The sequence below is a fragment of the Protomyctophum parallelum genome (genome assembly GCF_964188405.1).
Source record: "Protomyctophum parallelum genome assembly, chromosome: 16".
NCBI classification, from domain to species: Eukaryota; Metazoa; Chordata; class Actinopteri; order Myctophiformes; family Myctophidae; genus Protomyctophum; species Protomyctophum parallelum.
In genome coordinates, this window is record NC_139711.1 from 15,548,045 (window position 1) to 15,572,808 (window position 24,764).

The 24,764-nt window shown below is 43.3% G+C and overlaps 1 protein-coding gene across 2 annotated transcripts in view; it reads right to left on the reverse strand.

The window, feature by feature from the left end:
• Window positions 1–24,764, reverse strand: part of arhgef6 (Rac/Cdc42 guanine nucleotide exchange factor (GEF) 6) — a 39,088-nt gene that overhangs the window by 12,774 nt on the left and 1,550 nt on the right. For both annotated transcript variants that reach the window (XM_083785252.1, XM_083785251.1), the window contains exons 2-15: window positions 24,118–24,201; window positions 21,258–21,342; window positions 15,264–15,385; window positions 14,837–15,068; window positions 13,837–13,889; window positions 12,521–12,615; window positions 11,859–11,954; window positions 10,973–11,095; window positions 3,946–4,084; window positions 3,638–3,697; window positions 2,883–3,029; window positions 1,870–1,956; window positions 801–882; window positions 160–275 (exon numbers count right to left, since the gene is read on the reverse strand). In XM_083785252.1, the coding sequence (XP_083641378.1) occupies window positions 160–275; window positions 801–882; window positions 1,870–1,956; window positions 2,883–3,029; window positions 3,638–3,697; window positions 3,946–4,084; window positions 10,973–11,095; window positions 11,859–11,954; window positions 12,521–12,615; window positions 13,837–13,889; window positions 14,837–15,068; window positions 15,264–15,385; window positions 21,258–21,342; window positions 24,118–24,201 (1,521 nt within the window). The remainder of the gene's footprint in view (window positions 1–159; window positions 276–800; window positions 883–1,869; window positions 1,957–2,882; window positions 3,030–3,637; window positions 3,698–3,945; window positions 4,085–10,972; window positions 11,096–11,858; window positions 11,955–12,520; window positions 12,616–13,836; window positions 13,890–14,836; window positions 15,069–15,263; window positions 15,386–21,257; window positions 21,343–24,117; window positions 24,202–24,764) is intronic.

Here is a 24,764-nt window from a genome sequence, read left to right on the forward strand (position 1 = left end):
AGTATATTATTTTTAGGGTATAGAATTTGCCTCTCTAATGGGAAATGAGTACACACAAAGTACAGATATAGTAGATTAAACATTGTGTACAGTTGTATACAGCTATATGTTGTGCGGCTGTGAATCTCTGTGACCCAGTATAAGGATGTTTGTCTGAACCTTTGAGATGGTGCCCACAGGGCTGCCTCCTTTGGTAAACGGCTGAAGATGTTCCATCCACTCCTGTAACTCCTGGGGGTTACTGCAGAACACCGTGATACGGTCGATCATGGTTCCTGCGAAACACACACACAATCACACACTCTTCAACGCTAGTTCACCATCCTACGCACTTTCCATTCCTCCTTCACACTTTTCGCTGGGTCTTCGCAGATCGCCATTCATATGCTGATCCTGACTGACCAATTTGACTGCCAGCCAGTGCACATTTACATGGAGGTTATTCACTTATTCCTCAGGGCAACCAATATATCCATGGTATTACATCCTTGTATGCTGATTTGAGTTATTTTAAATTTTTTGTCAGGTGAAACCTGACTTATATTCGCTTGGGTTAACAAGGCCAGAATGACAGCAGTCTTAAGATGACAGTTATTGCTGAAATAACTTCAGTATGAGTTATCTCAGTAAACGTGGATTTATGGGAGGAGAGAGAGATCAAAGTGACCCAAAAAAATGAGCTTGCCGTATTATCTCGTCATCATCTCAGAGATATCATCAATATCAATCAATCAACAGCAACTCATCAAAAAGAAGAATTGAATTGAAGTCTACTTCAGTGTATGATGAGGAAGTCATACCTGTGATGTCAAAGGCATAGTGGCTGTTCTCCACGTCCTCAGCTTGTCTGGTTACAGTGGCACCTGTCAAAGGCTGTCTTCCCTGAGGAAACACACAATGAAAAGAGGAGAAATGTGAGACTTAGAAATAAGACACTCAGATCTTGTAATTGCTTCAGGATACAAGGTGAAACTGAGAAGGCACCAGCTTGCCTTTCCTGCATATAATGAAATCCTAATACTCGACTAGAAGGTTAAATTGAAAATGGAATCGGGGATATAATAATAATAATAATAATAATAATAAAATAAAGGTGTTATTACTGTAGGAAATAGTACTGAAATTAGAAATTGGCATGGCCTAATTCTTAGTCTCTTACTGCACCAAGCGAACAAATACATTTTCCAATATTTCATGTCATGTCTGAAAAAGTGAAAATGTATCAGTAGGCATTGTGTCTACAACTCTGGCTGGCAAAATGTGACGTCACATTTGAGTTATTGTCATTACATTCTCTGTGTGTGAGCTATGTGAGGTTTGACGAGTGTCATGGCAGTGACAAAGACGGGGCAATTATATTCTGTTAAAAATGTATGGCAGTATCTTTCTCAAATCACAATGTTTCTGACTGTACAAAATAAAATGATGTATGGAATGGTAATTGCACATGAAAATGATTCTAAGACTTTCTAAGAAATCAGATGTTGTACCTCACTTTAAGACTTTTAGGTTATCTGAACTGACTTGTATATTGCACATGGAGAAAGTTCTTTATGATATGGACATTTCAAGCAAGTCCTATGCTAATTCATGGATCACCTTGCTCAAATGTCACACTGAAACTACTACTAGTATGTATTACTCTGTATGTGTATTTGTATCTCGTCTATCCTCCACTTTCCATACGATATACTCTCTAGCAGTGTGACTTGTAATGGCTCATTGTTTTGAAAAATGTTATTTATTTAAACTTATGTTATTTAAACTTTGTTTATGCTCCTTTAAAATAAAAATTAAAATAAAAATAAAAATGAATGGCAGTATTTAAAACAATTGTCAGAGAACTGGGCCAGAGTTAATTGAACTCACCTGGTAGATGAAGCCACTCATCCTGGGACTGGCAGACAGCATCACCAGCATGTTGGGGAAAAGCATCAAGTAACGCTCCTCTTTCTCCTGTGGGAACACGGTCACACGTACAATCAACACAAGGAAAACACAAGGTGTGGAGATGCATGTTATGTACACGCAGATCCGACACACCAAACATCCGACGTGCGGGAATCACCCGTCGCTCCTGAACATGCGTTGGTCTGACATGCGTTGCACCGTGCTTGCAGTTAGTTTTCGAGACCCGAGGACGATTCCGCAAATGTCTTCTAAAACATGACAGTTTTCAGAAAAAAATATGTTTCTGTCTATTATGTCTGTCTGTCATGTCTATATGAGTGGTTCCCAAACATTTTCATGTCAAGGACCCCCAGAATTATATGCAATTGGTCGCCGACGCCCATCTGAAAATAATGTTGTTCCAGGGACCCCCCAGAAACAAAGATTTGAGTTAAAAACTATATATATATATTATATTAAAAGATTTGCGCCACAAAATAGCAGACCTACAAGCTTGTAGCGCACCACTCAATGCAGCGCTATGAGCTTGTAGATCTGCTATTTTTCAATAACTAAAGCGTATATTCTTTCTACGTCCGAGCATAGACATGGTAACGCCCCGGCTGCCTCTGATTGGCCTACCGACACACAGCCGGTGTCTCCGAGGTGGAAGATACATGCTGGATAGTCTGCTGCGCGAGGTTACTCCGTGTGGGAAATAAATAAAGAATACAAGTATGATATACAGTATAATAGCTACAAGGGGATGACAGCTTGGCATGCGCAACAGCAACTTTTATTATTATTTTTATTAAGGGACTAGTGGACAAGAGATCCGGTATAAGTCATTTTACACTTGGTTGCATGCTGAAAATAGCAGATCTACAAGCTCACAGCGCGTCGCAGCGTGACGCGCTGTGAGTGTTGTGAGACTAAAACTAAAATCTAAATGTTGCTGACAAAAACAACACTGCTCTCTCTCTCTCTCTCACCTCATTGGCTCCGTTCTGCATGTGGACCTGGGACATGTAGGCCACGAGGCCCAGGCTCTTCATGACATCTCCCTCCCATCCCCTCACTGGCTCAGACAGGATCTGCAGCTCAAGGTTCTTGCGCTTCCTCAGGTCCTGGCACTGAGTCTGTGCACACACACACACACACACACACATTCACCATTCACTTTAGACTAGAGTACTGCTGGTGTGTGTGTGTGTGTGTGTGTGTGTGTGTGTGTGTGTGTGTGTGTGTGTGTGTGTATGTGTGTGTTTCCAGCTGGTGCTCTTTGACACTCATTAATGTCAAGGCAATTATGTTTATGCACCGTTAAATACTAGGTCTACATCTATTTTAAGGTAGCATACAGCATACTTGTATAGACATATATCACACAATCACACACAATCATTCTACAGTTGTGGCCCCGGCCTAATCTAGAATACCCCTGCTCTATTGAGTCAGTGTGCTGTATCAGACCTACCACAAGGCCCTTAAACACTGAGTCAGTGTGCTGTATCAGACCTACCACAAGGCCCTTAAACACTGAGTCAGTGTGCTGTATCAGACCTACCACAAGGCCCTTAAACACTGAGTCAGTGTGCTGTATCAGACCTACCACAAGGCCCTTAAACACTGAGTCAGTGTGCTGTATCAGACCTACCACAAGGCTCTTAAACACTGAGTCAGTGTGCTGTATCAGACCTACCACAAGGCCCTTAAACACTGAGTCAGTGTGCTGTATCAGACCTACCACAAGGCCCTTAAACACTGCCGCCGCCTTTACTATGTCAGCGTAGTCTGGGTGGGCCTCCTGCAGTGCACACAAACAAGACAATGTGTCAGTTCATGTTATGCATGGCAGAATCAACAATATGGCCAGATTTTACTCATTGCAACAAAAACGTTTTAAGGCCAGTCCTCACCAATGCAACTCCTTGCAACTGCTATTGGGGATAATGGTTGAATAAGTAGTTGCATGTTGCAAGGAGTTGCATTGGTGTGGACTGGCCTTTATCGAATAGAAGAATAAGAACACAGAGGGGAAAGGGTTGATGTTACCTCCACGTGTCTCTCCAGCTCCTGCAGCAGAGTGGGGTATTTGTCCAGCCTCATGAAGGGTTTGCTGAGACTTGTTGTCAGAGTTAGGATCCCTGGAACACTGGCTCCCTGGCTCTCCATGAACTTGTCCAGCTCCTCGCTGTTCACACACACATGGAGTACTGCTCGTTAGCACATGCCATTGACTTGCATGCATTTCCTAAGCAATAACGCTACATTCCAATAAGATTTTATGTCCTGCCCGGCAGGGCAGAAATGTCACGGCGGCCATGGCCGTCGTTGCCCCTCTCTTTGGCCGTGCGCCCGCTCGAAAAATTATATGCCTAGACGGCCACAGTGGCCGTTGTGCCCCGACCGGCGCCCACAGCAGTTCATTTTACCGTTTTTCCTCCGCGCAATTTCCCAGTCATTACGGTAACTGTTCCCCAAACGTCTCTCGCAGACTTGTATTGTCTGTATTGTAGTTGTGTTGCCATTTGCCAAGTGGTTTGATTATTTTGTGTCACTTTGTGTTGACTTATCTCCAGAGTCCTCAGTCCTGCAGCCCCACAATGGAGAGATCTCATCTGTCACTAACCTCTCTACAATGCCATATGTCAGTCTAGCCTTAAAACGTACATTTATGTTATTCAATATATTACTTAATATTACAAAATATAGGCTTTTCTAAACCAAGCCCTCATTCAAAAGTTATGTAGGCTGTCATTGTATTTTCTGTGAATTAACTCACAGTTTCACCCAGTGATCCTCAGCCATTTTAATTTCAAGGACCCCCAAATTAAATGTATATGAATTAGCCTGACAGGGCCCTAGGCCATTTAATTATGATTTTCATCTCTGGACTGTGACCCCAATACATGTTACAGACATGTTTACAATATTTACAGTAGCTACTTGTATTTTGTTATTTAAAGCTGTGATTATTTATTTAAGAAGCACTGTTCTGAACCAATGTTCGCCTTCAAAAAAATGTAATCATCATCAACCTGTGTGGTCTTGCCCCTAAAAGGATGAAATTCCAGGCCTGCTGCCCAGGAATTCGTAACCGGGTCTCCCGCTCGAGATCGTACATTACAATTGCAGAGTAAAAAAATCCGCTTGAAAACACTCCAATGATTTGTTATTGAGCCGACAAAAAAAGCCACTTCCGTGATCCAGGTCATAGACAAAGAGACTAAGATTGTCCCTACACCCCATAGAGTATTAAAAGGCTAGAGACTGAACTGGCGCGAAGCTCCGCCCCCTCCGCTATTCATGTCAGTGGAAGTTGCTCAGTGGCGTTTTGAAGCCGCCGGAGGGACCGTCTATTTCCGCCTTTTTGTGCAACCGAGCGCTCAATGTTAAAGCCCAGCTGCACGGGGTTTCCTCGTCATGAATCCACGGGTCCGCCTGCAGTCCTTCCTCTTACCACTAGGGCCCAGCGCTTCAACATTGGAGTGCCTAGCTGGCCCCTTGCTACACCCTCGTTGTCTCCACCAGGCCGAAGGCATGTGGGGAGAGTATGTTTTGCACTCCGTCCGTCCGTGTGTCCGTCCGTGTGTCCGTGTGTCCGTGAACAGCTAATCTCGGCCACCGTTAACCCGGTCGATGCCATATTTTGCACACACACTCCCTGGATGCCAACCATGAACCTCTGCCCCAAACTTTCCAGAACGGCCTGTTATAGCGCCACCAGGAGGCCGCTTTGTGCAAAACAAGTTTTTCGATGCCATATTTTGCACACACACTCCCTGGATGCCAACCATGAACCTCTGCCCCAAACTTTCCAGAACGGCCTGTTATAGCGCCACCAGGAGGCCGCTTTGTGCAAAACAAGTTTTTGCACAGTACACCTACACATTTTGTCCAAACATCACGCAAATTGGTACACAGTGTCTCTAGAGCCATTCAACGAAACGGGTCTTTCACATTTCTCAGACTCCATCCTGATTGGTTAAGATTGGCTTCCAAAGTTCACAGGAGTGCTCAGTTTCAAACAAAATGCTGCAAATCATGAACACATCGCGTGATTTCCCTGAAATTGTGCACCCACATTCCCACTAGGCCCAGGACAAAATGCCACATGAACAATTTCAACTCAGCCTCAAGGTGGCGCTATAACTGGCCAAAAAGTGTTTTTACCTCTAACTGCACGGATCTGTGGATAACCTGGTGGAGACCTGTGCCCAGAAGGGCACTTTTTCTAGTTCACTTTGCATTGGACTCAGTTTCCCAGAAGCCCTTGCAAGCTGGCGGTTGGTTGATTTCCGGTTACGTCATCATAACGCGTCTGCCTCGTTACCAGGTCCGCAATAAATCCGCTATCTTTTAAATTATTACAAAACGACGAATTAAAAACACGTAAAACAAATGGGTTAAACTGTAAGATGGAAAGCCCGTTGGAGCCGGGGAGCGATTACACTTTGAGTTACATGCAATTGAGTTTGAGTTACAACCAGTAGTGGTCCTATCCGACCAGATGATATACATTTCTCAATAGAAGAGCAGGTACACAAACCACAGTTGTGTTCGTTATATTGTATGTATGAACATTCTCCACTAAAACGTTCTAGATTGCAGATTTACCTTAAATTTTAAATCCGACTCTGAATGCTACCCAGCTATAAGTTCATAATATTAGTGTGGGAAACAGTTGTAAATTAGGACACGGCCACAGTATAGTTCAACCACTAGTGCATGAGAGTAGGGCAGTTCAGTTTCAATCGTGCTCAATTACGACGTAATGGCGTTGATTTTAAATATCTCCATAGCGTTCATTTAACTTAGCGTTCAGGCACCCCCCCAGAAGCAAAGATTTGAGTTAAAAACGTTTGTTCTGAAATATATATTGAAAGGTTTGCGCCACATTTTAGCGATTTGTCAAAAATTGCAGATCTACTAACTACGAGCTTGTAGTAGATCTGCTATTTTTCAACAGCTAAAGCATGACATGATGCTTAAAAAACACCTAAAGGGGTTCCCACCCAGAATGGGTTAAGGTGAGAATCAGATTTGCCTGTCAATGTAACCACAACACATATCCTGTCAACAGACAGCATCCTGTGTGTGTGGCGTTCCATTTCAAACTGTGGCACCATTATTTACCCTGACAACTGCCAAACTGCCTCTGCAATACTACAAGAGAGCACACTGTTTCAATGGCAGAGTGGCCTTTTACTTTGTTCCCCTATTACTGAGACCTATATTACAGCACTTAAAGCTTGCATCTAGTAGTGCGTGGGTGTCGCAACCCGAAAATAGCCGATTAACAAGCTCTCAAAGTGTTAGAGCTTGTAGATCTGCCATTTATGGTAGAAGCTTGCAGAACTGTGATTTCCAATAGCAGCGAGGTACTTTTGTTGAGCGAAATTTCAGCAGAGAAGCCCTGAAGTGAAGCATTTGTTTAGATCTACCGGTAATTACTAATGTGAGAAGGTTTTGTGAAGTGAAAAATAACATGAAAACAAAATGTATGTCTAGATGTATGTCCACCTATGCATGTGGCTGTAGCAGCTAGATGTAGGCAAAACTATCTAGAGGAGTTATGATTAAATCTACCGCGACTAGCGACGGGACCGCGGTGGGCCGTCTAACAGATGATCTTTGTTTAGAATTAGACGTTATGTTAGAGCAATTTCGGCCTGGTTAAACAACACAGCTGAACCTCCCCGTTGGCTACAATGGGAGCAGGAGAAATGTCGCCCATACTGTTTAAGTTCAATAATATTATCCCCCGTGAAATTAGATAAATCCATTTACAATGGATGCCTTGTTATTCACAGTATGATAAGAATCTGGAAACAAATCAAAACATATTTTAGGAACAACTCACTATCTTTTCTGCTCCCTATAGCTGATAACCCCTCATTTCTACCATCCCAACTGGATGATACGTTTACACAGTGGAAGGGTTTGGGTATACGCACAATTGGAGAGTTATATATGGGTGGAACTTTTGCCTCATTTGCTCAACTGCAGGAAAAGTATAGACTCCCTAGGAGTGACTTTTTTAGGTTTCTACAGGTTAGGAACTACATCCGTAACTTTTCTCCCACTTTTGAGAGAGCTACACCTTCATCCCTAGATGGGTTCCTTCTTAATAATACACTACCAGACGTGAGGGTGTCACATCTTTATGAATCATTTCAAGTGGCAAACCTACCTACTACATCAGCTATTAAGCTGGAATGGGAAAATGAGCTGGGGACTTCAATTTCAGACGAGCTCTGGGAAGACAGCCTTGAAGAAATTAATGCGTGCTCTATCAATTCCAGACATTGCCTTATCCAGTTTCGAGTCCTACATAGACTCCATTATTCCAAATTAAAATTACATAACATATACCCAGATATTTCTTCGCATTGTGACAAATGTAATACAATGGATGCAAATCTTCTTCATAGCTTCGCCCTTTGCCCTCGGATACAAAGATATTGGATTAAGATATTTGAGACGCTCCCTGATATTTTGAGTATTCATATTGACCCCGATCCTGTACTGATAATTTTGGGTTTGTCAGACTCCATGCCTATGTTGACGAGAGCGCAGAAACAACTCTTCTCATATGGTCTGATTACAGCGAAGAAACTAATTCTGACACACTGGAAGAAGGAGGAGGCTCCTGCATTTAAGCACTGGTTAAATGAAATGACTAGTACACTTCATCTTGAAATAATAAGAGAAACAGGGAGAGCCAGTTTGATAAGGTTTGGCTGCCCCTTGTCCATTACCTGAGTAGAAACAATTAATAGACAGGATACCATTGATATGGTTGACTGTACGCCATTTTCTTTTCAGATGTTTTCCATGAGCTTTCTATCATCTTATTATATAGTATGCAGTGTCACTGAGCAGTATGGGTGGGAGGGTTGAGGGATTTATTTCTCTTTTTTGTCTCGTTTATTTTTTCTTTAATTTTGTTTAATAAAAAAAGTATTTCATATCATGTTTGTAATCATTTATAATCTGTTCAATAAAAACATATGACAAAAAAATAATTAGACGTTATGATTTAGATCGGTCTCATCGGCTAAACACTTTCGACGTCCCACTGTTGCAACAACAGGCGCTCCCAGGCTGTGGAGCGATGCGATCGGTTTTGATATCAATAACCTCCGTCTTTTTGATCAATCTTCGTCCTGGGCGCTGGGTGTTACTAATTGAAAGGACGGTGAACTTCGTCCTGGGCGATCGGGGTGTTAATCAGGGGCAGTTAGGTGTTAAGTGTCTTTCTCAAGGACACCTCAACACGCAGCCGGGAGGAGCTGGGGATTGAACCGGGAACTTTCAAATTCCAAAACACCTGCTCTGCCTCCTTAGACATTGCTGCCCATAAATGCAACAATTTCCATTGCACAGCCCCTAGCCTAGACTGATGTCTATGTGTCTGAAATGGACAACCTCCTCTTGCGTGCTACATGTGTGAAAGGGCCTATGTCCCGACCTGATTCCCCAGAGGTTATGAGAGAAAGAGTACAGATTTGCATTCGCGCTTTTCTTTCTATCTCATTCTATGTATGTATAAAATCCAATGCGGAAACTACTTTTGTTTTTGCACCATCCGTCCATGGCAAAATGTGTACTACCCACCAATGGAATTTAACCTTCTCTTACTGAAGACCTGCCAATCTTCTGACATAAAAGTTGAGCTTCTGTTGCTACTTGGCATTATACAGAGAGAAAGCCTGTCACCTAGTGGCTCAATGAAGAACTACACCAATCACCAATGTAGATTTTTTTAATGGACAAAACTGTATTGAGTCCAATTCCTAATTCCATCATTGCATACATGCTATCAACATGTCACATTGTTCAAATCATTAACCTGAATCATCAGCCATTGCAAACACAGTTTTTTATTATTAGTAATTTTCTTTTTTTTCCTTCCGTTTCTTGGTTCTAGAATTTTAGGATTTTGTGGTCATTGAACTTTGGGCTGAGAAGGTCGTCTAGGAAATGACATTAAATTCTGTCAAAATCCACCTACTGTATACACCGACACTCTGTTTCCAATACATCCATATTTTGGAGAAAATCTTTAGGAATTCAACTGGCTGTTTTTCATTTGACTGACTGTACTGTGCGACATGGTCGCCCTTATCAGATTTCAACTCAACTCACTATCATCTATGGCTCGATCTCTTCTCGTAGCTCTGGTTCCAGTCGTTATCCTCCTTATCTGATCCTCTAGCAACAAAGGAACATTTCTAATTTTCTATAAGCACTAAGCAGTAGGTGTCTAGACTCGTATTACAGGTTACCTGTAATGTTGGTGATCAGGTCAGGAAATAAAGCTTGCACTAATTGTAGTATTAGAGTCAGGGTGACTCGGTGGGTCAACTAATAAATGTCACAGAAACAAAGAAAAAAAGCACGCACATCCATTCACTTAAGTTCCAGGTGTCGGGTAGAGGTCAGAATCCAAAAATAATTAAAATGTATTGGGTTACACCACCATGCTCGTCGTTTCGTGCATCATCGGATCTTCAGCAGACAACTAATTAAGGTCTCAACATAACAATTCATAATGTATTCCTTTGGTATGTTTGTCACTGTACATTAGCACACAGAACATGACATTTGTCCCGTGCATTTATCCATCTAAACCAGACTTACAGTAAGGGCCTTTCAAACGTGAAGCGATATAACGCGCCTATAGTTCATTTTCAATGAGACCTGCGTTTTTGCGCGGAGCACTGGGGAGCAGTCGCGGTGCGACAACGCAAGCGTATTTACCTGAGCGCAGTCCCGTGAATTTGTTGTGTGCGTGCTCGTTTCGTGCACACGCCCGCGACTCACCAGACCTGGATTCTGTTTAGCTTTTTATTTTACGCTTGCGTTATTGCACCCCTCTTGAGCAGACCTGGAGGAGACCTGTGTTGATCCAGGCAACAACGCCTGCGTTCCTCGCTTCCCGTTTGAAAGGCCCTTTAATCCATTTCTCAAGACAGATTCAGAGCTCCGCAGCTGCCTCTGTTGGCAACTCCCATTACAGTAGTGTAGAGTAGATGTTATTGACATGACATTTGTTGAGTGTGCGAGGGCTGACCTGTGATCAGTGAGGACGCAGACCGCTGAGGGGTGGCTGGAGCAGTACGATAGGTACAGAGTTCTGATCTGACACATGAGGTTTAGGTAGCAGCCTGCCACGCGTTGCTGGCCCTCTGGAACTCTGCAGTACCATACACACACACACACAGAGAGAGAGAGAGAGAGAGAGAGAGAGAGACACAGAGATATGTAGGGGCATGTCAGAGAGTGAGTAAAGAGATGGAAACATATGGATGGGCACCGTTTCCCAAAGAGTGGGTCGGATCACATCTTAGGTTCTCCCCGTGTCCCCTACCCTCACAAAAACATGCAGTAATCCTGGTCTCTAAACTGCCTCCCCCTGGCCAGCCGGGGCGCCAGATGGAGGGGGAAAGGAACTGGTCGGAATAACGTGTTCCTTCCATGCGCTACCTCCGGCCGGGGAAACTCTCCCCTGTCAGGTGAAAAGAAGCAGCTTGGACTCCTCATGCATAGAAGGAAGCCTGAGGTCAGTCCGCTGCCCCCCCAGGCTGCCAGAGGAAGTGTAGCGCCCAGGATTACATTAGATAATTGACACTGGGTGAAAAAATTGGTGAAGAAATTGTGGGATAAAACATTTAAGAGAAAGAAAAAAATACGTTTGCGGACCAATTTTTATGGGTCGAGACTGTAAACATCTCCTTTTTTCCCTCCGTTTCCTACAACAACACCCCCCCCCCCCCACACACACACACAAAAAACGTACTTGAACAGTTAATTCTCGACTGCTGTGATTCAATCTGCATTCATTTAGTTAGACATTTAGATGCTTGTTGTAATCGTATCTGCTCCCAGTAACCACAAGAGGACTGTGAATATTCCCGTTAAGAGCATGCAAATGAATAGAAGGTTCAAATGGGACATACTTGGTGCATTCTTCCAGCGCCACGCACAGGCCCTGTTGGAAGGTAAGGATCTCCTCTAGATTCCCACACAGACTGCTGCTGTCTGCACTGCTCAGCCTGCACACAAATACAAGACCAAACAAGCTGATTGCTAGGCCAGAGAGCTGCCATCATCATTTTATGCAATCATATAATCACTTTATTGTCAAGCATGAGGTTTAACCAATTCTGGGCGGGAACCCCTTTTGGTGTTTCAAGCATTATGTTATACTTTTAGCTATTTTTTAAAGTTCTTTCACAGTGAACATTTTTAACTCAAATCTTTGCTTCTGGGGAGGTCCCTGGAACAACATATTTTCAGATGGTGGTCCGCCGCCAAATACAGACAATTCTGGGGGTCCGTGACATGAAAAAGGTTGAGCACCACTGACATAGAAACATAGGTTTTTCAGAAAACTGTCAGGATTTTAGAAGCCATTTGTAGAATCGTCCTCCGGGTGTAAGTGGGTTAATAGTGATTTGGCATGTGGCTAAGTGACACAAGCCAACATTAAATGCTTAATGTAAGCCTGTGCAGCACAACTGTGTATGTACAACATAAATTGATGCATGTGTTAACATTTTTGCTGTCGCCTATATGATTTGCGTAATGAGTACTGTACTCTTGGTCATGTGACCCTTACTTGTCGCTGGATTGCAGGGGTCGTAGGTAACAATTCAGCACCGTCTGTAGTTCCTTGACGAACTCCCGCTCGTGTTCCAAGATGTCCTGTACCACCTAGGAAAGGGCAGGGCACAGAAAGCAGCAGAATTGGTAAAAGACCAATAATTATTTCATGCTTTGCCAAACATATCCATCTGTAAATGCTCGTGCAATGTGCGTACGTCTGTAATCAAATCCACGTAACTCGAGAAACTTTCGCCCCACCGACTTCAAATTCGACACACGCGTTCCACACCCCCATAGGGGAGTGCAGTGCCCGGTGTCGAGTCCGTCGAATAGCTGGTTGTCCAGAACCGGCACAAAAGCCTCTGCCGACCTAGTCTGGACCTGATCACCCCTATATCTCCATATATGGAGCTGGCCTGTTCCGACGTCTGCATACTGTACAGACTCCATATTTGGGCATGCCTGACACAGAACTCCATACGGTATATGGGCATAAAAGGGGCACAGACATAACGGTGGGGCATGCATTTCCAACTTGCATCGTTCCAAGTAGACCAGTGCCCAATGGGCGCCGCTCTAGAGGCTCTGGACAGGGCCCAAATTAGCAAATTGATCACACCTGATCACCCCTAGATATCCATAAATATGGGGCTGGCCTGATCTGACATCTGCATAGACTCCACATTTGGGCATGTCTGACAAAGAACTCCATATATGGGCATAAAAGGGACACAGACATAGTAACTGGGTGGGGCATCATTTACAACTTGCAGGCCAGTGTCCAACGGGCACCACTCTACGTTATTTAAAAACATGGAGTTTAAAAAAATAACATAAATAGGGTGACCATTCAGTGACATGTTAGTATGTAGCACTATAACTTTCCTCTTCTACCCCGGATGTGAACCCGGTTTCCTGCACAACCATTTTTAGAGCCGGCCAGCTTGCTCTAACCTGACTTCGCCAGATTGCGGCAGTATTGAGTTCACCAGTTCCCCCCTCCTGCCTGCATCTGGGATCTCTCAAGCAGAAACGATGAACCCGGAAACAGCGGGACAAACATTTGATATCTCCATAATAATTTCGAGTTGTAGTCTTGTTAGGTTGTGTATACATTTTACATTTGTCATAAGTCTTGCGTTGATCCCGCCTCTAGCGGCCTCATACAGCCGCATATCTTAACTTAGTAAGCAAAGTCACAAAAAGTGAGGCTTTAATTGAGTCCACATAAAAAAGCTAACATTTGAACCTTTTGAGAGTCCTGCAGGACATGTTCGCCTCTAGAAATAAGATTATACATTATAAGTGTCCTGCGTAATGCCTACTCACCACACTGTAGTAGTTCTTGGTGAGCTGGGTTCCTTTGGGAGACACAGGTTTATCTGCAGGGCCAAGAGAGGAACAAGGTTTTTGACAGCATCAGCAATTAAGCATCATAAAAACATTATCGACAAAAGAAACGCATCGATCGATATGGAATATCGAATGGATGATAACCACTGTTCTAGATTAACCATATTCCTGTGGAAAGCAAAACGCCCGAGTGAAGAATTTACACCCGTATGAACACAGAGGCCAGTACTATAAAAGAATACGGAGGCACCCAAGTTATGTAGAGCACTCGTTCACAAACGTTTTAGCTCAAGACCAAAAGAGAAACGTGTTGCTTTCGCGCCACGTTGTGAGCTTGTAAAACCGATATTCTTACTCATTTGGAAAATAGTGTATGTAGAGTGTCACCAGTCCAAAACTGTTACTTTCCATACTTTTCTACTTTAGGTACATTTGTGTGACATTGTAGCATGATCAAGTAAGGTGTTACTTAATTTACAACAATAAAAGGTTTCTGCCTGAAACAAAGAAAGTTCTCTGAAAAACCCTATGTCAGAGGTTCCCAAACTTTTCAAGGACCCCCAAATTGACAGTAATTAGCCCGCGGACCCCCATTTGAAAAGATATGCCAGGGACCACCCATAAGAGAAGATTTGTATGGCTCTAGCAGTGATTTTCAACCCGTTTAACTAATATGCAGTTTGACGTGCATATTAGTCTACGGACCACCATTTAATAGCATTTCTATCTCTGGGACCCCCAATTTATATTGTAAAATCAATGTTAATTTAACTCTGAGTGTACAAATGGAACCAAATGGATCCGTTTGTACACTCTCTGAGTTACAGACCCATAAGGGTCCATTTGCTTCCAAATTATCAGTTAGCTGGGTCGCCCATGGAACTCAATTACCCCTGTGGGGGTCTCCGAAACCCACTTTAGGAACCACTAAATATAAAGATGAATCTAGAATGACAACGGTCAATGTGCCGCTCACCGCAGGGCTTGATGTCGCGGACATAGTTGCTGGGGAACCAGCCGGTCTTGCCGTTGAGCGTGCCCTCCCACCAGCCTCCCTCCTCCTGCCGCGTCACAAGGATCAGGTCGGCCTTGTTGAACGACAGCTCGTCCTCGTTGGTCTGCTTGAAGTTGAAGCGCGCCTTCACCAGCACCCCACCTCCACCTCCACCGCCACCGCCACCGCCGCTGCTGCCGTTCTCAGACATCTCCTGTCAGGGCAGAGCACAGAGAGCCACTTTAATGAGACCTTAACCCAGAGTAACTGGGAAGTGATACAGGGTTATACATTAATACTAGCACACAGGTACTAAGTGGTCATTTTATCACAGAAAGAGAGAGACACAGACAGACAGACAGAGAGATAGAGAGAGATCAAAATGTGCTGTTGGTGTGAGAGAACGTACCGCTGGCTTAGATTGTCTGCGCAGAGAGCCTTTGGACTTGGCAGAGGACAGTGTGTGTGAGGAGGTGGAGTGACTAGGAGATGAGGCACCGGACTGCGGACATGATCTCTCAGCACCACAATCTGTGGACACACACACACACATTTCTAAAAAAAATTAAATATATTTTTTGGCTTTTTCTGCCTTTATTTATAGGATGAAAGTAGTCCGACAGGAAATGGGGAGAGAGATGGGGCGGGGAGACACGTGGCAAAGGCCGTGGGGATCGGGAGTCGAACCCACGGCACGCTGCCAGGCTGGCTCAGCAGCCTAGGTGCCCAGACGGTTGAGCTAACCGTCTGGGCTCCAGGGGTTCTCATTCTCAAACCTTTTCATGTCAAGGACCCCCAAAATGATACGCTTTTTGCAGCGAATCCCCATCTGAAAAGGTATTTCGTGCCAGGGAACCCCAAAAGCAAAACTTTGTTTTAAAAATGTTCACTTACAAAATACAAATATATATGACAGCATATACTGTATAACGATTAGCTAAAATAGCATTAGCAACATCTACGATCTCTAAGATATGAGCTTGTATATCTGACATTTATGAATATCCAAAGTATAAAATATGGTTAAAATGATTGTGGTGCTATATTCACATTATTATGCTGGGGACTCCCTAGAACCAGCCACCCAAGGACCCTGGACCCCACTTTGAGCGCCTGTACACACAGGATTTGAAGCAGTTGCATAATGTTTTATGAGGCCAACATATTGATGGCCAGTCATCTACGGATGAGCTGCTGTTCAGCCCCAGGGACAGTGGGAGCAACACACACAACAGTCATACACACACACACACACACACACACACACACACACACACACAATCGCATCATTTAGCAGAAAGACTTTTGTGCCAAGGACCCCTAGATTGATGTATTTGGCAGCGGACCCCCATCTGAAAAGGTTTAGTAGCAGCAGGGACCCCCAGAAGGGAAGATTTGTGTGAAATAAAAATCCTTCAAAATTCAAGATTTTTCACAAATGTTCAAAAATAGCAGATTTTGTGCCATGCTGCGAGCTTGTATGTACATCTGTTTTTTTTTTTTTTTTTAATACTGTTTTTATTAGGCATTTTTTGTATATGACAACTTCAGAATATCTTTGACAATAATAATGAGTTATTCAGTTATATAAAATGAAAGATAATGACAGGTAATTTACATCTGTTTTTTAATAGCCAACGTATAAATGGAAATGATTGTGATGCTATGTTAACTACTTTTAGAACCATTGATATAGCCACTGATCCAATGGCCATAAACCTAGACAATTGGTGAAATAAAAAGATACGCCATAACCTTAAAGCAGAGGGCAATAAAAAAAGGCCCCATTCTAATTTCCAACTACTTGGACTAAATGGCTTAATTTAAGAAAGACAAAGCATGCAGATCCACTCTAGCCCAGGTGCATGTCAAAAGGCAATACAGGAGAAAAGAATAGAGTCCGCAACACTGGTAATAGTCAGCAGCTCCACTGGTTAATTTAAGAAACTCACTCAACCCTACGCCTCTCACCTGAATTGCTGTTCAGTGGCTCCGTGACATGCTGTTCAGTGGCTCCGTAAGAAAATGGACATGAAATCTGCTGTACCAATATCCGGGCCTGAGGGTAGTGCTAAAATGTTGCCACTGCAGCAGAGGGGGGCTGTATGTACCAGTAACCTGTACTGTAAGTAAATGCCGCATTTTAAATGGTGCATTTATATAGTGCCTTTATGGCTTTATGATTATACAAGGCACTTTACATAGATTGGGTGACACACTCACATTCATACACCGATGGCGAAGGAAACCAACCTGCTCATCGGGAGACATTAGGGGTTTAGTGTCTTGCTCAAGGACACTTCTACACTAACTTGGGTGGAGCCCCGGGATCGACCTGGGAACCTTCTGGTTGCCAAGCAGCCGTTCCACCTCCTGAGCCAATGCGGCATGTAAGAAAACTACCGGTAAGTAACTATGTAGGGCCACTGGGCCAGATGCTGCAAGGACAGGACTGATTGATCTATGTTTGTTACCAGCACTCACTCGCAAACCCTGAACACAGTTGAACACAGTACACTCAGTCACTGCATATAAGTATGTGTAAACTGTATTGCTAATTACAGTACTGTATATATATTTTTTTTTAAACACACCCGTGTGAAGTGAGGGGCTTATCATCATACATCATCTCATTCTGGCCAATCACAACTTGCGTCCTCACTTTTCCGTCTTCACTATTCTGTCCTCACTTTTTATCCTCAATATGTACTTTGCTCAGCCAATCAAATCATAATGATGGGGTGATCAGCCAATCAAATCATCGCTATGGGGGTACACACAAACACAAAGCTGGGCAATAACACCAACCCAAACCAATAGATATGATCCCATGATGGTGTTAAACTTAGAGCCTAGTCTACAAATCTGTTGTCTAAATGTGAAAATCTGTCATAATATCCAATCAAACCAGAATGTAAACGTCATGATTTGACCCTTAACCATCCTTTCTGAAAATTACCTATCATCAGGAAAGTAGGACTAACTGGACACAGTCAGAGACCATAAACTAAGGAATGACTACTTTTACAACAGTGGGCTGCAGTGGCTCAGGGGTAGAACAGCCGATGGGGAAACTGTGAGGTTCCCAGTTCGATCCCTGTGGGCTCCCCCAGAGTTAAAGGGATTGCGACATAAAAAAAAAAGGTTTTGGAATTGTTCTTATTATTTTAGGTTTTCTAAGCTCAATTGCACCCAAAAAACATGAACTTTTAACATTAAGTAGATTTTCTGTGATCTGGGGTTTTCTGGCTCAAGCCTCAAACAGGTGCTCTGATTTTCCTGCTGTTTGTGATGTAAGATCCTGCAAATCCCATATATGTCAATGGGATTTGCCAGCAGATGTCACTGTTTTCACTGTGTTGCCTGTTTTCATTGTAGCTCAAAAGGCTTCCAAACCCCAAAGAAAACTTCAGACCACAGAAAATCCACTGAATGTTCAAAGTTTAGGTTTTTTGGGTGTAATTGAGGTCATAAAACCTAAAAGAAAAACAAAAATAAATGAAAATGAATGTCATAAAACCTTTAAGGGCCTGTCAAACGTGAAGCGATATAACACAAGCGTGTTTACGTGAGCGCGGTCCCTTGAATTTGTTGCGCGCATGCTTGTTTCGTGCACACGCCCGCGACTCACGAGACCTGGATTCTGTCTAGCTTTTTTTTTTACGCTTGCGTTGTTGTGCCCCTCTTGAGAAGACCTGTAGCAGACCTGTTGTTGATCCAGGCAACAACGCCTGCGTTCCTCGCTTCCCGTTTGAAAGGCCCTTAAAGGTTTTATGACATTCATTTTCATTTCTTTTTCTTTTTTCTTTTAGGTTTTATGACCTCAATTACACCCAAAAAACCTGAACTTTGAACATTCAGTGGATTTTCTGTGGTCTGAAGTTTTCTTTGGGGTTTGGAAGCCTTTTGAGCTACAATGAAAACAGGCAAAACTGTGAAAACAGTGACATCTGCTGGCAAATCCCATTGACATATATGGGATTTGCAGGATCTTACATCACAATCTGCCGGCAAATCAGAGCACCTGTTTGAGCCAGAAAACCCCAGATCACAGAAAATCTACTGAATGTTAAAAGTTCATGTTTTTGGGTGCAATTGAGATTAGAAAACCTAAAAACAAGAACAATTCCAAAACCTTTTTTTTAATGTCACAATCCCTTTAAGTGTAGAAATGTCCTTGAGAAAGACGCTGAACCCCTAATTGCTCCTGATGTGCTGGTTGGTGTATGAATGTGTGTGTGGGAATGGTGAATGTAATGTGAATGTAAAGCGTTTTGGATACAAGCACTACATAAATGCACCATTTACAATGCAGTCAAGGACACAGTAGCCAGGCAAGGGGGACTGCGTTTGCCTGCAAATGCATGCTCTGCAGGGAAAGTTCAATGATTCCACATGCCACTCCCGAGAGGATCTAAAACAAGCCACTTTCTGCTAGCTCTGTGGTCAATGCAGCTGCAATTGAAAACATACAGATATGCACATGCGTTTCAACTGTAAAAACATGACAGCAGCCACACACACACACACACACACACACACACACACACACACACACACACACACACACACACACACACACACACACACACACAGAGACACAAGAGTGATATTGCATAGATAGATGATCCTGCCAGAGTATCACGTGTAAAACACATCGTCGTCAGTGATCAAATTAGCTAACTTTAACCTGGGGCCACTTCATTTTGAAACACTTCAGGAGATTGTAGAACAGCTTCGGGACATCTGCAGCTACATTAGACTTGCATACAAAGCTGAGGCCATGTGGGTCTACTTCACAAGCAGTGGAATGCAACCTCTACTTCAAACAGACATAAAGGATATAGGCTAGGGCTGTCTACATTAAAGTTTGAGTTATTTTACAAAGGGCATAGAAAAGACAATATGTAAATATAGCAAGCATTTATTGTAGCTTTGGTATCATGCACAGTAGTTAACCCATTTAGACCTGACAACGATTGTACAAATGTCTTCTAAATCCTGCCAAATTTCTGAAAAGCCCATGTTTCAGTTGTTCCAGGGACCCCCCAGAAGCAAAGATTTGAGTTAAAAACGTTCGCTCTGAAAGAATACATATCCAAAGATTTGCGCCAAATATTTCAAAAATAGCAGATCTAAAAGCTCATAGTGCGGCACTCGGTGCCGTGTTATGAGCTTGTAGATCTGCTATTTTTCAATATTTAAAGTATAACACAATGCTTAAAACACCAAAAGGGGTTCCTGCCAAGAATCTCTCCAGCAGCATATCAAACATGCAGTGACAAGCTTGAAGGAGGAACGGGCTGCCTAATGACTGGAAGGGTGTGGATTCATTTCCTAGGGTCTACTGGATGGTACTGCTGTAGTAGATTACTACTTTACTACTACTGTGAGGTAAGGCCGGGAGGGGGAAAGGTATCAGAGACATTTGTATTCAACCCATTTAGACCTGAGCTCGATTCTACAAAATGTCTTCTAAAACTGAAACTCTGACATGTTTCTATGTCAGTGGTGCTCAACCTTTTTCATGTCAAGGACCCCAAGAATTATTTATTTGGCTGCAGACCCCCATCTGAAATTATGTGTTCCAGGGACCCCCCAGAAGCAAAGATACGAGTAAAAGAAAATCGCTGTGGAGGAATCTTCGAATATATTGTATATCCTTTCGAACGTTTTTTTATTTTTTGCTTCTGGGGGTCCAGGGCCAATTACATATAATTCCGGGGGTTCTTGACATCAAAACGTTTGAGAACAACATGGGTTGTTTTTCAGAAAACAGTTTTAGAAGATATTTGTAGAATCGTCCTCAGGTCTAAATGGGTTAAGGCGGTTAACTAAGTACAGTAAATGCCCAAGCATAGGGTACTGGTCTGGATATGAATTGTGCGGACACTGGATGCTCCATTAATGGCTGTGTAAACATGGAAAACAGCGTGACACAACACACACTGCCACGCCAGCTGCCCTTGAGCAGATACACACTGTTGAAATTCATAGGGGTTCCAAGAGCCAGCCAGCGAAAAATGACAAGACCATGCTCACACATGCATGCCTGGGAACACACGCACGCACACGTCAGTGAGCAGCTCTTTAAAACTGAAACCTCTACTGCTGGCATTGTAGATTAAAGTCTGTGAAATTATCACAGCTTGTTTATTAATGCAGTTACTTACAACCACTGACAGCAGGGGGTTGAAGCGTTTGAAACAGTCAACATACAAACGGTATAGTCTATTAAAATGCTGTAGTCGTAGCTCGAGAGAAAATAAATTAATCGTTCCCAAATGCCTTTGTCGGTAACGTGACTGACCGACTCGTTCAGAATGAGAGCCCTGGGGCTGCAGAGAGAGAATGAGAGAGAGAGAGAGAGAGAGAGACAAGAAAGGGAGAGCGTTTCTCCTACCTTGAGTGGCAAAGTTGACAGCCAGCAAGGTGGTCAGGACCTTGCCAAAATTATCCCCAGTGTACAAGCACTCTGGTTCAAACCCCTGGAAAATAAAAGCAAAACAAACTCAGAATCCAACTGCAGTCCCCCCCATCTCCCAGAAAACAAAAGACAATTAGCTCAACATTTACTATTTCTACTGATAGAGACCAATAAGCATCAAGCATCTCTCACACTCACAAAGTACAAACTCATTTCAATTTCTTTATTTGAGTCCACATTTAAAAAATACATTATCAAGGGCACAAATATTTTCAGTTGCTTCTGATATTCCATGCACTCGAAACATCATGTGTCACAGTGCTTGAGTCCAAACAAGCCCTAAATGTACAGAATATAGGCAACACATGAACTTATTCACAGCCAGCTTCAGTCTTTCATGTTACCTACACTGAATGTAAATCATGGGTACAAAAAGCACCTTCTCCTCCAAATAGACCGACTGCCTATAATGGAGGAGATTGAACAGCACACACACACACACACACACACACACACACACACACACACACACACACACACACACACACACACACACACACACACACACACACACACACACACACACACACACACACACACACACACACACACACACACACACACACACACACACACACACACACACACACACACACACACACACACACACACACACACACACACACACACACACACACATATCCTCTTTCTGCCTGTAGATAGGGTTTCACATTTTAAATAAAACATCTTAAATGTTGTGTTTGAGTAGAAAAGCATTACTCATGTGTTCTGAATGCCAGTGGATGCCTGGGGGACCCCCAGGGGCCTTGGGGGGTCCAAGGGGTCCCCATCAAAATGCGGAACAGTTAAGCCCTTTTTTTGTTAAAGCGTCACATTGCAAGGGAGTTGTGACCTGACCTTGTATTTGCTATTTTTTTAAATCTTTTCACAAATATTCTTGATGGGACACAAAATCTTTAAATGTGGGTTCGCCACAAAATCCACATGAATTTGGGGGTCCTTTTGGCATGAACATGATTGAGAACCAGAGCTGTATGATTCTGTGACCATTAGCACACTGACTGGGGAACACAGCTGTATGATTCTGTGACCATTAGCACACTGACTGGGGAACACAGCTGTATGATTCTGTGACCATTAGCACACTGACTGGGGAACACAGCTGTATGATTCTGTGACCATTAGCACACTGACTGGGGGACACATTACGAGCCCAATTTATACGTCTTCATAAAAGTCATTGCTCATAAAAAATAACCCGATTTTCAAGAGAACAACAATGGTTGGGAATCAGTTATTTTCAGAGGAAGTATAAATCTAGCTTTTAGCCTACCCAAATAATCATATTAAGAAAATGTATGGAAATCATTTGTGAAACAACGCATGGACATGTGTGTACACATCATGGTCACTGGTCAGCAGGAGGAAAGGACTGGTCGTGCAAGAGGAAAAGGAAAACCATCGCATCAACAACCTCAATCCATGGGTTTTAACGGGCTAAAACGTTACTATAATTAACTTGGATTAGGAAGAGAGCCACTACAGATGTTCTAGAATCTAGACTGTGGGCCAAGGCTTACCGCTGCAATGACTCACACTGTGTTGATACTGTACCTCACCGAGTCACAGACTCTATAGTTATCTATAAAAATAAAACAGCACTCTTATATAGTACATATATTCCTGTATAATTTATGACATGGCCAAAAAGCTGAGACCGTTGCTGCTGCTTCCCCTTTCTAGCACAGAAGTGAAAGCAGTATGACTGCTTTCTTTGTGCACATGTCACATGACGACGGACAGGCACTATGTGCATAATTTGGCTGTGGCTAAAAGGAGAGGGGGGAAAAAAAGAGTTTTCTAAACCATGATGATCACATCACTGACCAAAAGGATGGGCAGGGCCGAGTACAGTGCCGTGGCAGAATAAACCCCTGGATGAAATCATTGACAGTGCCCACTCCAAAAGCCTTCTTCTGCCCCACAAGCTACTGGACTGCCGCAAAAAGGCCTAATTATGGACTAGGGGGTGGATGGTGGATAAACCTCCCAAACATTAACAGCAAGCCAGGCAGAAACTACTGAACCACTTGACCTGCAGCTGGCCAGCCTGGTTGACTCAATTAGCCATTTAGAGAAAGCCAACTAATAGACTGAGAGAGACCCAAAAAAGGTCTATTTATAAAGCTTGCGGAGTCAGTGAAATGTCCAGTACAGCAGCCACTGGCAGGCATATTGGTACAAAGAACAGAACTCACTGAATTTAGTCACTCATCATTTGCGGTGTAAAGCTCCATCTAAAACATGTCTTTGAATGTCTTTATCATGCCTCTGTGAGGATTTGTGCAAGCAGTAACATAAGTCTAAGAAATTATTAACTGCAGTCAAAATGAGTGCAGAAGAAGGGAGCAAATAACATTCTCTAAGCTATGGGCTGTTGTGAAAACAGAGGCACTAGTCATACAGACCAACAGTTCCCTTTCTGTCTGTTGGGGGGGGGGGGGGGGGGGGGGGTTGACTGACAGCATGCCTGTTTATGAAGACTAGCCCACTCCACATGGAGGTGTGACACAACCATATGTCACTACTGAATGGGGAGGGGGCGCATGCCCTGATCACAACATAGGCAAGAGTGTTTAAGTACAGTATTAGTCAGGTTGTCATGTTAAAGAGTTTATAATCTGTATGGATCATATCGGAATATGAAGGTCAGCTCACGTCAAAAGTCAAGATCAACAGTGACACGATTGTATGATATCATGATGGAATGGAGAGAAGTCACAACAGAAGGCTCGTTGTTGTTGTTACAACTTACCTCTACTTTCAAGGACGTGCATCCTCGTAGAAACTCTCTTATATTGGCAATGCAGTCGGCTTCGGCTCTCGGGTCCTGACAGTACTGAACAAACACAAGGAAACGAAATAAATAAACATACAGCTCGGCAGCTTTGCATACTATGCCAGATGGTCATCTAACATCTTACGGCAAAATGCTCATCAAACACTCCCCGGTTCTATGCCGAAGCTAATTCCGTATTTACACAGTAAATTAAGTTAGAATGGTTATCGTTCTCGCGCGTTCGTCGTAACCTACAGTTTACCAAGTAAGTGTGGATTCCTCCTGCGTCTTCTTCATTGCATACATTAGACCGCTAACAGGAGGGGGCGGTCGCACCGCACGGAGAAGACTGGCTCTCAGGAGGAAGTGACGAGATACCGTCCCAACTGTTATGATAGGCCAGACCCCATAGCCCGAAAGGACGGTCACACTTGTGATTGGTTCGTTGGTTGGCAGGCAACCGTTGACGCGGAGAGATGAGCGAGTTTGACATTATCTGCACAAATAGAAATGTTTATTAAAGGCTGCAAGACAGTAATGTGAGCAGTTAGGTCTACGCCGCTGTGTCAGTTATGTTGGTTTGTAGGCCTAATGCCTATGTACTGAATTTATTCTACATAATG